Source organism: Mobula birostris, chromosome 4, assembly GCF_030028105.1.
Source record: "Mobula birostris isolate sMobBir1 chromosome 4, sMobBir1.hap1, whole genome shotgun sequence".
NCBI classification, from domain to species: domain Eukaryota; kingdom Metazoa; phylum Chordata; class Chondrichthyes; order Myliobatiformes; family Myliobatidae; genus Mobula; species Mobula birostris.
In genome coordinates, this window is record NC_092373.1 from 36,700,613 (window position 1) to 36,715,984 (window position 15,372).

At 41.5% G+C, this 15,372-nt stretch overlaps 1 protein-coding gene across 1 annotated transcript in view; it reads right to left on the reverse strand.

The window, feature by feature from the left end:
- LOC140196262 (uncharacterized) overlaps window positions 1-15,372 on the reverse strand; it is a 60,877-nt gene that overhangs the window by 36,212 nt on the left and 9,293 nt on the right. The window contains exons 8-16 of the mRNA XM_072255161.1: window positions 13,515-13,691; window positions 11,614-11,790; window positions 10,633-10,809; window positions 8,724-8,900; window positions 6,822-6,998; window positions 4,324-4,500; window positions 3,340-3,516; window positions 1,438-1,614; window positions 454-630 (exon numbers count right to left, since the gene is read on the reverse strand). Coding sequence (XP_072111262.1) covers window positions 454-630; window positions 1,438-1,614; window positions 3,340-3,516; window positions 4,324-4,500; window positions 6,822-6,998; window positions 8,724-8,900; window positions 10,633-10,809; window positions 11,614-11,790; window positions 13,515-13,691 — 1,593 coding nt within the window. The remainder of the gene's footprint in view (window positions 1-453; window positions 631-1,437; window positions 1,615-3,339; window positions 3,517-4,323; window positions 4,501-6,821; window positions 6,999-8,723; window positions 8,901-10,632; window positions 10,810-11,613; window positions 11,791-13,514; window positions 13,692-15,372) is intronic.

Consider the following 15,372-nt stretch of genomic DNA (forward strand, 5'->3'; position numbering starts at 1 on the left):
TGACTCTGTCTCAAAATCTTCTATCGGTTCTATTCTTGGATACTTTAGCGATTGGGTCCTGACTATCCTGACCTACACCTCTCATCACACACGCAAACAATGTGTAGGAAAGGAATACATGGCAGAACTTTCTGGGAAGCAATGATTTCTGAGGTCAATGCTTTTCATCATTTCATTCAAAATTGCTTACTCCAAGGGAAATATACACGTTGTATCTCTGAAGGATTTAGAAGCAGCAGGAAATGGTGCAGGTGAAACAGCAACAGGGGTGTAAGGATTAGTTGTATCAATGAAGATCAGCAGGTATACCGGCAGCAGTACTGGTCGAAAATTGTTTGATTAAAATGGGAACAGCAGATCAGCAGAATTTACAAAAGAAGCAGATATTTGCACATTTTGATTTTGGTCAGAATTTGCCTTCAGAATGGATCAGGCAGAGCCTTGGATACTTACAGAGCTCTGGTGTGGAGCTTGGAGCAGTTGTTATCAGTGTATTTGATTCACTTGTTCGATCTGTGGTTGAACTCTGTGTTGTTGAGGCTGGTGTCGATGTGCTTGTTGTCTCTGAAGTGGTTGGTAGTGCTGTTGAAGTTGTAGTAGGAGGAGGAGTTGAAACTGGCCCTGTTGTCGCTGCATTCAAGCACAAACATCTAAGATATCATTAAACAATTACCATTGTTTCTTCTTCATACCGTTTATGTACACATCTGATCTAGATAGACACCCAGTTTTAGATGTTTTGATTCTCCGGAGGGTGGCTCACTGGCGCAGTCTCTTTAAATATTCTAGCCCACTATGCTAATCGGGGTCATGTTTAGCTGCCAAGATTTGGATATTTAAAGAGCATCTGAACTCAGGTTTGGTGCTCTGTCATCGGCTCAACTTTGGTTCACTCGCCAACTGCAGTTACGTTGCTCACTCGATTGGAATCTAGACTATTCTTTTCAGATTCTCGTCTACCAGCTACTCCAGAACAGTGTTCTTGACTCTGTCTTAAAATCTCCTATCGGTTCTATTCTTGGATACTTTAGCGATTGGATCCTGACCATCCTGACCTACACCTCCCATCACACATACACACAATGTGTAGGAAAGGAATACATGGCAGAACTTTCTGCGAAGCAATGATTTCTGAGGTCAATGCTTTTCCTCATTTCTTTCAAAATTGCTTACTCCAAGGGAAATATACACGTTGTATCTGTGAAGGATTTAGCAGCAACAGGAAATGGTTCAGTTGAAACAGCAACAGGGGTGTAAGGATTAGTTGTATCAGACGAAGATCAGCAGGCATACTTGCAGCAGTACCGGTCGAAAATTGTTTGATTAAGATGGGAGCAGCAGATCAGCAGAACTTACAAAAGGATCAGATGTTTGCACCTTTTGATTTTGGTCAGAATTTGCCTTCAGAATGGATCAGGCAGAGCCTTGGATACTTACAGGTCTCTGATGTGGAGCTTGGAGCAGTTGTTATCAGTGTACTTGATTCACGTGTTAGATCTGTGGTTGAACTCTGTGTTGTTGAGGCTGGTGTCGATGTGCTTGTTGTCTCTGAAGTGGTTGGTAATGCTGTTGAAGTTGTAGTAGGAGGAGGAGTTGTAATTGGCCCAGTTGTTGCTGTATTCAAAGACAGACACTTAGGATCTAAGAAATCATTAAACAAATAGCATTTTCTCTTCTATGCACTGAGTGGAAACACACCCCCGTGCCAGTCTCCGGGTTTTAGATGTCTAGATTCTCCAGAGTGTGGATTGTTGAATCTGTCCCTTTAAAGATTCTAGCCGACTATTCTAATTGGCAGCGTGATTTAGCTGCCAAGATTCAGAAATGTGAAACGCACATCAACTCTGGTCCCCAGTTCAATCGTCAGCTCAGCTTTGCTTCAGTCTGCCATTTAGTGACGATTGCTCTCTCATTTAGATTATACTCTCGTCTTGGCAGTTTCTCATCTCTCAGCTACTCCAGAACTCTGTTCTCAACTCAATCTCAAAAAAGTATCTGGTTCTATTCTTCAATACTCCAGCACCATCCTGCTCTCCACCTCTTGACACACAGTCACAGTGTGTGTTCAAAAATACATGAAATTCAGCTTTGCAGGGAACAATGATTTTCATCTTTTTATTTATAATTGTTTACAGCAAGAGAAATGTATACGTTGTATCTGTGAGGGATGTCGTAGCAAAAGGAGAAGCTGAAAATGGTGCAGGTGAAACAGCAAAGTGTGTGTAAAAATTGTCGTATCCGGCAAAGATCAGCAGACGTGCTTGGAGCAGTACTGGTTGGAAATTGTTTGGTGAATACGGGAACCATGGATGAGCAGAAATTACAAAAAGGAACAGATGATTGCAATTTTTGGTTTGTTTGAATTTACCTTCCAAATGGATCATCAGCGTTACTTCTCTGCGTTACAGTCTAAGGTAACATTGAGAAAGGAAAGTTGATACAAGAGACAATGGATGATGAATCTGCAGCAAGACGTCAAACACCTGAAGGAACTGACTTCCTCCCCTCAGCTATTTTCAGTTCATATGAATCATCCTGACCTGTACTGTTTACTGTCAGGTCGTTAGAACAAACATTGGTTGAGTAACAGTGTGAGTGATGCACATTCTGTCACGCTTTCAATGAAGAAAACATGAATTGCAAATGTCGTTTCTGACTAATTCTATGCTTTTTGAACAACCAATAGATTTCATAGCTGTGGTAATTCATGGGGGAGGTGCAGTCGGAGGAATGGTTGGAGCTCCCTTAAAAACCATGACACTTGGAATGGGGTGTCACAGTAAATTGAAAAGATTTCTTCCACTTCACAAATGTGACACAGACAAGAGAATAATAGAAGTTATTGAGAGAAGGGCTTTTCTCAGTTACCACTGGGAGGTTTAAATCTGCCACCACAAAACAATAAATTTCATGAGATATGCCAGTGATATTCAACCTGATTGTACTTCTGCTTCTAAATCTGAGGTGAATGGAGTTTGAAAGAGCAGGAATTGCAACAGCAGTATTTATAACAGGAGCAGTTGCTGTACCGGAGTGTTAATGGTAGGTGTAGTGGAGACTAATTCTGCTACAGGAGTCGCTGCGATTGCAGAAGTTATAACATTGTCTCAGACGACAGGTCAGGGACATGAAAAATTCAGCAATTCTCCTTCCCTGTGTTCTGTCTGCGCAGCTAAAAAAACATCAGTGTCTACTCACTGTATTGATTGTTCATTTAATCCAGATATATCCACTCTACTAATGACAGAATGAGATTAAATCCACCTGATCCGTTACTCTGTTTACAGATCAATGAGGAATACAATGCACAACGCCACGGGCAGAGTTTTGGATACTTACAGAGCTCTGGTGTGGAGCTTGGAGCAGTTGTTATCAGTGTACTTGATTCACTTATTCGATCTGTGGTCGAACTCTGTGTTGTTGAGGCTGGTGTCGATGTGCTTGTTGTCTCTGAAGTGGTTGGTAATGCTGTTGAAGTTGTAGTAGGAGGAGGAGTTGAGACTGGCCCTGTTGTCGCTGCATTCAAGCACAAACATCTAAGATATCAATAAGCAATTACCATTGTTTCTTCTTCACACTGTTTATGTACACATCTGATCTCGATAGACACCCAGTTTTAGATGTTTTGATTCTCCGGAGGGTGGATCACTGGCGCAGTCTCTTTAAATATTCTAGCCCACTATGCTAATCGGGGTCATGTTTAGCTGCCAAGATTTGGATATTTAAAGAGCATCTGAACTCAGGTTTGGTGCTCTGTCATCGGCTCAACTTTGGTTCACTCGCCAACTGCAGTTACGTTGCTCACTCGATTGGAATCTAGACTATTCTTGACAGATTCTCGTCTACCAGCTACTCCAGAACAGTGTTCTTGACTCTGTCTTAAAATCTCCTATCGGTTCTATTCTTGGATACTTTAGCGATTGGATCCTGACCATCCTGACCTACACCTCCCATCACACATACACACAATGTGTAGGAAAGGAATACATGGCAGAACTTTCTGCGAAGCAATGATTTCTGAGGTCAATGCTTTTCCTCATTTCTTTCAAAATTGCTTACTCCAAGGGAAATATACACGTTGTATCTGTGAAGGATTTAGCAGCAACAGGAAATGGTTCAGTTGAAACAGCAACAGGGGTGTAAGGATTAGTTGTATCAGACGAAGATCAGCAGGCATACTTGCAGCAGTACCGGTCGAAAATTGTTTGATTAAGATGGGAGCAGCAGATCAGCAGAACTTACAAAAGGATCAGATGTTTGCACCTTTTGATTTTGGTCAGAATTTGCCTTCAGAATGGATCAGGCAGAGCCTTGGATACTTACAGATCTCTGATGTGGAGCTTGGAGCAGTTGTTATCAGTGTACTTGATTCATGTGTTAGATCTGTGGTTGAACTCTGTGTTGTTGAGGATGGTGTCGATGTGCTTGTTGTCTCTGAAGTGGTTGGTAATGCTGTTGAAGTTGTAGTAGGCGGAGGAGTTGTAATTGGCCCAGTTGTTGCTGTATTCAAAGACAGACACTTAGGATCTAAGAAATCATTAAACAAATAGCATTGTCTCTTCTATGCACTGAGTGGAAACACACCCCCGTGCCAGTCTCCGGGTTTTAGATGTCTAGATTCTCCAGAGTGTGGATTGTTGAATCTGTCCCTTTAAAGATTCTAGCCGACTATTCTAATTGGCAGCGTGATTTAGCTGCCAAGATTCAGAAATGTGAAACGCACATCAACTCTGGTCCCCAGTTCAATCGTCAGCTCAGCTTTGCTTCAGTCTGCCATTGTAGTGACGATTGCTCTCTCATTTAGATTATACACTCGTCTTGGCATTTTCTCATCTCTCAGCTACTCCAGAACTCTGTTCTCAACTCAATCTCAAAAAAGTATCTGGTTCTATTCTTCAATACTCCAGCACCACCCCGCTCTCCACCTCTTGACACACAGTCACAGTGTGTGTTCAAAAATACATGAAATTTAGCTTTGCAGGGAACACTGATTTTCATCTTTTTATTCATAATTGTTTACACCAAGAGAAATGTATACGTTGTATCTGTGAGGGATGTCGTAGCAAAAGGAGAAGCTGAACATGGTGCAGGTGAAACAGCAAAGTGTGTGTAAAAATTGTCGTATCCGGCAAAGATCAGCAGACGTGCTTGGAGCAGTAGTGGTTGGAAATTGTTTGGTGAATACGGGAACCATGGATGAGCAGAAATTACAAAAGGAACAGATGATTGCAATTTTTGGTTTGTTTGAATTTACCTTCCAAATAGATCATGTCGTTTCTGACTAATTCTATGCTTGTTGAACAACCAATAGATTTCACAGCTGTGGTAATTCATGCGGGAGATGCAGTTGGAGGAATGGTTGGACCCCCCTTAAAAACCATGACACTTGGAATGGGGTGTCACAGTTGTGACGACAAACCAAGTTATCAGAAGATTGATGCTAATGAGAGAGACATAAGGGAGACAATAGAGAAACATTCAAAATGCTAATAAGAGAGAAGAGAGAGATTAACAAGAAAGAAACACATTTCAGATATTGACAGACTGATTGCTTTGAACCTGAACTGTTTGAAGTTTGATGTACAGGCAATATCCCAGCAGGGGGATAAAAGGAACAGGTTCGCTAAGGCCCAACAGACACCACGAGATCACGCGATAACGAGACCCTGGAAGAGTGGTGTGCCCCCACAAGTTGGTGTGAGTTTGGAGGTCGGCATCGAGGGAACCGACCATAGGCACACAGGGTGAAAAGGTACGATCAGCGGGAACCTATTGTGTGTGTCCGCCCTTGCCTGGGTGCCGGGTTCACCGCGGAAGAACGGTCGTATCCAGAACGGAGGGGTCACAGTCGGTGACCACGGAAGACATAAAAAGGGTCCGCCCGAAACCACCTGTGAACATCAAAGGTCTGCCTGAATCAAATTTGCATTTCTCTCTCTCTCTCTCTCTCTCTCTCACTCTCTCCCCAACAGCACAACAGTACTCAGTGCTGCGAACTGTACTCAGCTGAACTAAACTCTGCGTCACTTGAGACTGATCATTTTACCCCTAGATTGCGTTAGAGCTTGGTTGATTCCTATTACCCTAGTTCTGTCTACAGGTGTGTTTTATCATTGCTAACCTGTTGCATTTATATCCTTACGATTAGAGTGCTGTGTTACTTATTTCTTTAATAAAACTTTATTAGTTTCTAATAAACCAGACTCCAACTAAGTGGTCCATTTCTGCTGGTTTGGCAACCCAGTTACGGGGTACGTAACACAGTAAATTGAAAAGATTTCTTCCACTTCACAAATATGACACAGGCAAGAGAATAATAGAAGTTAATGAGAGAAAGGCTTTTCTCAGTTACCACTGGGTGTTTAAATCTGCCACCAGAAAACAATAAATGTCATGAGATATGCCAGTGATATTCAACCTGATTGTACTTCTGCTTCTAAATCTGAGGTGAATGGAGTTTGAAAGAGCAGGAATTGCAACAACAGTATTTATAACAGGAGCAGTTGCTGTACCAGAGTGTTAATGGTAGGTGTAGCGGAAACTAATTCTGCTACAGGAGTCGCTGCGATTGCAGAAGTTATAACATTGTCTCAGACAACAGGTCAGGGACATGAAAAATTCAGCAATTCTCCTTCCCTGTGTTCTGTCTGCGCAGCTAAAAAAACATCAGTGTCTACTCACTGTATTGATTGTTTATTTAATCCAGATATATCCACTCTACTAATGACAAAATGAGATTAAATCCACTTGATCCATTATTCTGTTTACAGATCAAAGAGAAATACAATGCACATCACACGGGCAGAGCTTTGGATACTTACAGAGCTCTGGTGTGGAGCTTGGAGCAGTTGTTATCAGTGTACTTGATTCACTTGTTAGATCTGTGGTCGAACTCTGTGTTGTTGAGGCTGGTGTCGATGTGCTTGTTGTCTCTGAAGTGGTTGGTAATGCTGTTGAAGTTGTAGTAGGAGGAGGAGTTGTAATTGGCCCAGTTGTTGCTGTATTCAAAGACAGACACTTAGGATCTAAGAAATCATTAAACAAATAGCATTGTCTCTTCTATGCACTGAGTGGAAACACACCCCCGTGCCAGTCTCCGGGTTTTAGATGTCTAGATTCTCCAGAGTGTGGATTGTTGAATCTGTCCCTTTAAAGATTCTAGCCGACTATTCTAATTGGCAGCGTGATTTAGCTGCCAAGATTCAGAAATGTGAAACGCACATCAACTCTGGTCCCCAGTTCAATCGTCAGCTCAGCTTTGCTTCAGTCTGCCATTGTAGTGACGATTGCTCTCTCATTTAGATTATACCCTCGTCTTGGCAGTTTCTCATCTCTCAGCTACTCCAGAACTCTGTTCTCAACTCAGTCTCAAAAAAGTATCTGGTTCTATTCTTCAATACTCCAGCACCACCCCGCTCTCCACCTCTTGACACACAGTCACAGTGTGTTTTCAAAAATACATGAAATTTAGCTTTGCAGGGAACAATGATTTTCATCTTTTTATTTATAATTGTTTACAGCAAGAGAAATGTATACGTTGTATCTGTGAGAGATGTCGTAGCAAAAGGAGAAGCTGAAAATGGTGCAGGTGAAACAGCAAAGTGTGTGTAAAAATTGTCATATCCGGCAAAGATCAGCAGGCGTGCTTGGAGCAGTACTGGTTGGAAGTTGTTTGGTGAATACGGGAACCATGGATGAGCAGAAATTACAAAAGGAACAGATGATTGCAATTTTTGGTTTGTTTGAATTTACCTTCCAAAGGGATCATCAGCGTTACTTCTCTGCGTTACAGTCTAAGGTAACATTGAGAAAGGAAAGTTGATACAAGAGACAATGGATGATGAATCTGCAGCAAGATATCAAACACCTGAAGGAACTGACTTCCTCCTCTCAGGTATTTTCAGTTCATATGAATCATCCTGACCTGTACTGTTTACTGTCAGGTCGTTAGAACAAACATTGGTTGAGTAACAGTGTGAGTGATGCACATTCTGTCATGCTTTCAATGAAGAAAACACGAATTGCAAATGCTGTCTCTGACTAATTCTATGCTTGTTGAACAACCAATAGATTTCATAGTTGTGGTAATTCATGCGGGAGGTGCAGTTGGAGGAATGGTTGGAGCTCCCTTAAAAACCACGACACTTGGAATGGGGTGTCACAGTAAATTGAAAAGATTTCTTCCACTTCACAAATGTGACACAGACAAGAGAATAATAGAAGTTATTGAGAGAAGGGCTTTTCTCAGTTACCACTGGGAGGTTTAAATCTGCCACCACAAAACAATAAATTTCATGAGATATGCCAGTGATATTCAACCTGATTGTACTTCTGCTTCTAAATCTGAGGTGAATGGAGTTTGAAAGAGCAGGAATTGCAACAGCAGTATTTATAACAGGAGCAGTTGCTGTACCAGAGTGTTAATGGTAGGTGTAGCGGAAACTAATTCTGCTACAGGAGTCGCTGCGATTGCAGAAGTTATAACATTGTCTCAGACGACAGGTCAGGGACATGAAAAATTCAGCAATTCTCCTTCCCTGTGTTCTGTCTGCGCAGCTGAAAAAACATCAGTGTCTCCGCACCGTATTGGTTGTTCATTTAATCCAGGTATATCCACTCTACTAATGACAAAATGACATTAAATCCACCTGATCCATTACGCTGTTTACAGATCAATGAGAAATACAATGCACATCGCCACGGACAGAGCCTTGGATACTTACAGAGCTCTGGTGTGGAGCTTGGAGCAGTTGTTATCAGTGTACTTGATTCACTTGTTCGATCTGTGGTCGAACTCTGTGCTGTTGAGGCTGGTGTCGATGTGCTTGCTGTCTCTGCAGTGGTTGGTAATGCTGTTGAAGTTGTAGTAGGAAGAGGAGTTGTAATAGGCCCTGTTGTTGCTGTATTCAAACACAGACACTTAGGATCTGAGAAATCATTAAACAAATACCATTGTCTCTTCTACGCACAGAGTGGAAACCCACCCGCGTGCCACTCTCCGGGTTTTAGATGTTTAGATTCTCCAGAGTGTGGATTGTTGATTCTGTTCCTTTAAATATTCTCGCCGACTATTCTAATTGGCAGCATGATTTATCTGCCGAGATTCAGAAATCTGAAATGCACATCAACTCTAGTTCCCTGCTCAATCGTCAGCTCAGCTTTGCTTCAGTCTGCGATTCCATTGACGATTGCTCTCTCATTTGGATTCTACCCTTCTTCTGGCAGTTTCTCATCTCTCAGCTACTCCAGAACTTTGTTCTCAAGTCAATCCAATAAGTACCTGGTTCTTTTCTTCAATATTCCAGCACCATCCTGCTCTCCACCTCTTGACACACAGTCACAGTGTGAGTTCAAAAATATATGAAATTCAGCTTTGCAGGGAACAATGATTTTCATCTTTATATTCATAATTGTTTACACCAAGAGAAATGTATACGTTGTATCTGTGAGAGATGTCGCAGCAAAAGGAGAAGCTGAAAATGGAGCAGCTGAAACAGCAAAGTGTGTGTAAAAATTGGATCCGGCAAAGATCAGTAGGCATGCTTGGAGCAGTACTGGTTGGAAGTTGTTTGGTGAATACGGAACCAGGGATGAGCAGAAATTACAAAAGGAACAGGGGATTCCAATTTTTGATTTGGTTGAATTTACCTTCCAAATGGATCATCACTGCTGCTAGACTTATCTGCGTTACAGTCTAAGGTAACATTGAGAAAGGAAAGTTGATACAAGAGACAATGGATGATGAATCTGCAGCAAGACGTCAAACACCTGAAGGAACTGACTTCCTCCCCTCAGGTATTTTCAGTTCATATGAATCATCCTGACCTGTACTGTTTACTGTCTGGTCATTAGAACAAACGTTGGTTGAGTAACTGTGTGAATGATGCACATTCTGTCATGCTTTCAATGAAGAAAACACGAATTACAAATGCCGTTTCTGACTAATTCTATGCTTGTTGAACAACCAATAGATTTCACAGCTGTGGTAATTCATGGTGGAGATGCAGTTGGAGGAATGGATGGAGTTCCCTTAAAACCAGGACACTTGGAATGGGGTGTCACAGTAAATTGAAAAGATTTCTTCCACTTCACAAATGTGACACAGACAAGAGAATAATAGAAGTTATTGAGAGAAAGGCTTTTCTGAGTTACCACTGGGAGGTTTAAATCTGCTACCACAAAACAATAAATTTCATGAGATATGCCAGTGATATTCAACCTGATTGTACTTCTGCTTCTAAATCTGAGGTGAATGGAGTTTGAAAGAGCAGGAATTGCAACAGCAGTATTTATAACAGGAGCAGTTGCTGTACCGGAGTGTTAATGGTAGGTGTAGTGGAGACTAATTCTGGCACAGGAGTCGCTGCGATTGCAGAAGTTATAACATTGTCTCAGATGACGGGTCAGGGACTTAGAAAAATTCAGCGATTCTCCTTCCCTGTGTTCTGTCTGTGCAGCTAAAAAACAGCATCACTGTCTGTTCACCGTAATGATTGTTTATTTAATCCAGATATATCTACTCTACTAATGACAGAATGAGATTAAATCCACCTGATCCGTTTACAGATCTCTGTTTACAGATCAATGAGGAATACAATGCAAATCACCATGGGCAGAGCTTTGGATACTTACAGAGCTCTGGTGTGGAGCTTGGAGCAGTTGTTATCAGTGTACTTGATTCACTTGTTCGATCTGTGGTCGAACTCTGTGTCATTGAGGCTGGTGTCGATGTGCTTGTTGTCTCTGAAGTGGTTGGTAATGCTGTTGAAGTTGTAGTAGGAGGAGGAGTTGAAACTGGCCCTGTTGTTGCTGCATTCAAGCACAAACATCTAAGATATCATTAAACAATTACCATTGTTTCTTCTTCATACCGTTTATGTACACATCTGATCTCGATAGACCCCCAGTTTTAGATGTTTTGATTCTCCGGAGTGTGGATCACTGGCGCAGTCTCTTTAAATATTCTAGCCCACTATGCTATTCGGAGTCATGTTTAGCTGCCAAGATTTGGATATTTAAAGAGCATCTGAACTCAGGTTCAGTCTGTCGTCAGCTCAACTTTGGTTCACTCACCGACTGCAGTTACGTTGCTCACTCGATTGGAATCTAGACTATTCTTTTCAGATTCTCGTCTACCAGCTACTCCAGAACAGTGCTCTTGACTCTGTCTTAAAATCTCCTATCGGTTCTATTCTTGGATACTTTAGCGATTGGATCCTGACCATCCTGACCTACACCTCCCATCACACATACACACAATGTGTAGGAAAGGAATACATGGCAGAACTTTCTGGGAAGCAATGATTTCTGAGGTCAATGCTTTTCCTCATTTCTTTCAAAATTGCTTACTCCAAGGGAAATATACACGTTGTATCTGTGAAGGATTTAGCAGCAACAGGAAATGGTTCAGTTGAAACAGCAACAGGGGTGTAAGGATTAGTTGTATCAGACGAAGATCAGCAGGCATACTTGCAGCAGTACCGGTCGAAAATTGTTTGATTAAGATGGGAGCAGCAGATCAGCAGAACTTACAAAAGGATCAGATGTTTGCACCTTTTGATTTTGGTCAGAATTTGCCTTCAGAATGGATCAGGCAGAGCCTTGGATACTTACAGATCTCTGATGTGGAGCTTGGAGCAGTTGTTATCAGTGTACTTGATTCACGTGTTAGATCTGTGGTTGAACTCTGTGTTGTTGAGGCTGGTGTCGATGTGCTTGTTGTCTCTGAAGTGGTTGGTAATGCTGTTGAAGTTGTAGTAGGAGGAGGAGTTGTAATTGGCCCAGTTGTTGCTGTATTCAAAGACAGACACTTAGGATCTAAGAAATCATTAAACAAATAGCATTTTCTCTTCTATGCACTGAGTGGAAACACACCCCCGTGCCAGTCTCCGGGTTTTAGATGTCTAGATTCTCCAGAGTGTGGATTGTTGAATCTGTCCCTTTAAAGACTCTAGCCGACTATTCTAATTGGCAGCGTGATTTAGCTGCCAAGATTCAGAAATGTGAAACGCACATCAACTCTGGTCCCCAGTTCAATCGTCAGCTCAGCTTTGCTTCAGTCTGCCATTTAGTGACGATTGCTCTCTCATTTAGATTATACTCTCGTCTTGGCAGTTTCTCATCTCTCAGCTACTCCAGAACTCTGTTCTCAACTCAATCTCAAAAAAGTATCTGGTTCTATTCTTCAATACTCCAGCACCATCCTGCTCTCCACCTCTTGACACACGGTCACAGTGTGTGTTCAAAAATATATGAAATTCAGCTTTGCAGGGAACAATGATTTTCATCTTTTTATTCATAATTGTTTACATCAAGAGAAATGTATACGTTGTATCTGTGAGGGATGTCGCAGCAAAAGGAGAAGCTGAAAATGGTGCAACTGAAACAGCAATGTGTGTGTAAAAATTGTTGTATCCGGCAAAGATCAGCAGACGTGTTTGGAGTAGTACTGGTTGGAAGTTGTTTGGTGAATACAGAACCAGGAATGAGCAGAATTTACAAAAGGAACAGGTGATTGCAATTTTTGACTTGGTAAATTTATATTCCAAATGGATCATCAGTGCTGCTATACTTACTGCGTTACAATCTAAGATAACATTGAGAAAGGAAAGTTGACACAAGAGATGATGGATGATGAATCTGCAGCAAGACGTCAAACACCTGAAGGAACTGACGTCCTCCCCTCAGCTATTTTCAGTTCATATGAATCATCCTGACCTGTACTGTTTACTGTCTGGTTATTAGAACAAACATTGGTTGAGTAACAGTGTGAATGATGCACATTCTGTCACGCTTTCAATGAAGAAAACATGAATTGCAAATGTCATTTCTGACTAATTCTATGCTTGTTGAACAACCAATAGATTTCACAGCTGTGGTAATTCATGTGGGAGATGCAGTTGGGGGAATGTTTGGAGCTCCCTTAAAACCAGGACACTTGGAATGGGGTGTCACAGTAAATTGAAAAGATATCTTCCACTTCACAAATATGACACAGGCAAGAGAATAACATAAGTTATTGAGAGAAAGGCTTTTCTCAGTTACCACTGGGAGGTTTAAATCTGCTACCACAAAACAATAAATTTCATGAGATATGCCAGTGATATTAAACCTGATTGTACTTCTGCTTCTAAATCTGAGGTGAATGGAGTTTGAAAGAGCAGGAATTGCAACAGCAGTATTTATAACAGGAGCAGTTGCTGTACCGGAGTGTTAATGGTAGGTGTAGTGGAGACTAATTCTGCTACAGGAGTCGCTGCGATTGCAGAAGTTATAACATTGTCTCAGACGACAGGTCAGGGACATGAAAAATTCAGCAATTCTCCTTCCCTGTGTTCTGTCTGCGCAGCTAAAAAAACTTCAGTGTCTACTCACTGTATTGATTGTTTATTTAATCCAGATATATCCACTCTACCAATGACAAAATGAGATTAAATCCACTTGATCCATTATTCTGTTTACAGATCAAAGAGAAATACAATGCACATCACACGGGCAGAGCTTTGGATACTTACAGAGCTCTGGTGTGGAGCTTGGAGCAGTTGTTATCAGTGTACTTGATTCACGTGTTAGATCTGTGGTCGAACTCTGTGTTGTTGACGCTGGTGTCGATGTGCTTGCTGTCTCTGCAGTGGTTGGTAATGTTGTTGAAGTTGTAGTAGGAGGAGAAGTTGTAATAGGCCCTGTTGTTGCTGTATTGAAACACAGACACTTAGGATCTAAGAAATCATTAAACAAATACCGTTGTCTCTTCTATGCACTGAGTGGAAACACACCCCCGTGCCAGTCTCCGGGCTTTAGATGTTTAGATTCTCCAGAGTGTGGATTGTTGATTCTGTTCCTTTAAATATTCTCGCCGACTATTCTAATTGGCAGCATGATATAGCTGCCGAGATTCAGAAATCTGAAATGCACATCAACTCCAGTTCCCTGCTCAATCGTCAGCTCAGCTTTGCTTCAGTCTGCGATTCCATTGACGATTGCTCTCTCATTTGGATTCTACCCTTCTTCTGGCAGTTTCTCATCTCTCAGCTACTCCAGAACTTTGTTCTCAAGTCAATCCAATAAGTACCTGGTTCTTTTCTTCAATATTCCAGCACCATCCTGCTCTCCACCTCTTGACACACAGTCACAGTGTGAGTTCAAAAATATATGAAATTCAGCTTTGCAGGGAACAATGATTTTCATCTTTATATTCATAATTGTTTACACCAAGAGAAATGTATACGTTGTATCTGTGAGAGATGTCGCAGCAAAAGGAGAAGCTGAAAATGGAGCAGCTGAAACAGCAAAGTGTGTGTAAAAATTGGATCCGGCAAAGATCAGTAGGCATGCTTGGAGCAGTACTGGTTGAAAGTTGTTTGGTGAATACGGAACCAGGGATGAGCAGAAATTACAAAAGGAACAGGGGATTCCAATTTTTGATTTGGTTGAATTTACCTTCCAAATGGATCTTCACTGCTGCTAGACTTATCTGCGTTACAGTCTAAGGTAACATTGAGAAAGGAAAGTTGATACAAGAGACAATGGATGATGAATCTGCAGCAAGACGTCAAACACCTGAAGGAACTGACTTCCTCCCCTCAGGTATTTTCAGTTCATATGAATCATCCTGACCTGTACTGTTTACTGTCTGGTCATTAGAACAAACGTTGGTTGAGTAACTGTGTGAATGATGCACATTCTGTCATGCTTTCAATGAAGAAAACACGAATTACAAATGCCGTTTCTGACTAATTCTATGCTTGTTGAACAACCAATAGATTTCACAGCTGTGGTAATTCATGGTGGAGATGCAGTTGGAGGAATGGATGGAGTTCCCTTAAAACCAGGACACTTGGAATGGGGTGTCACAGTAAATTGAAAAGATTTCTTCCACTTCACAAATGTGACACAGACAAGAGAATAATAGAAGTTATTGAGAGAAAGGCTTTTCTGAGTTACCACTGGGAGGTTTAAATCTGCTACCACAAAACAATAAATTTCATGAGATATGCCAGTGATATTCAACCTGATTGTACTTCTGCTTCTAAATCTGAGGTGAATGGAGTTTGAAAGAGCAGGAATTGCAACAGCAGTATTTATAACAGGAGCAGTTGCTGTACCGGAGTGTTAATGGTAGGTGTAGTGGAGACTAATTCTGGCACAGGAGTCGCTGCGATTGCAGAAGTTATAACATTGTCTCAGATGACGGGTCAGGGACTTAGAAAAATTCAGCGATTCTCCTTCCCTGTGTTCTGTCTGTGCAGCTAAAAAACAGCATCACTGTCTGTTCACCGTAATGATTGTTTATTTAATCCAGATATATCTACTCTACTAATGACAGAATGAGATTAAATCCACCTGATCCGTTTACAGATCTCTGTTTACAGA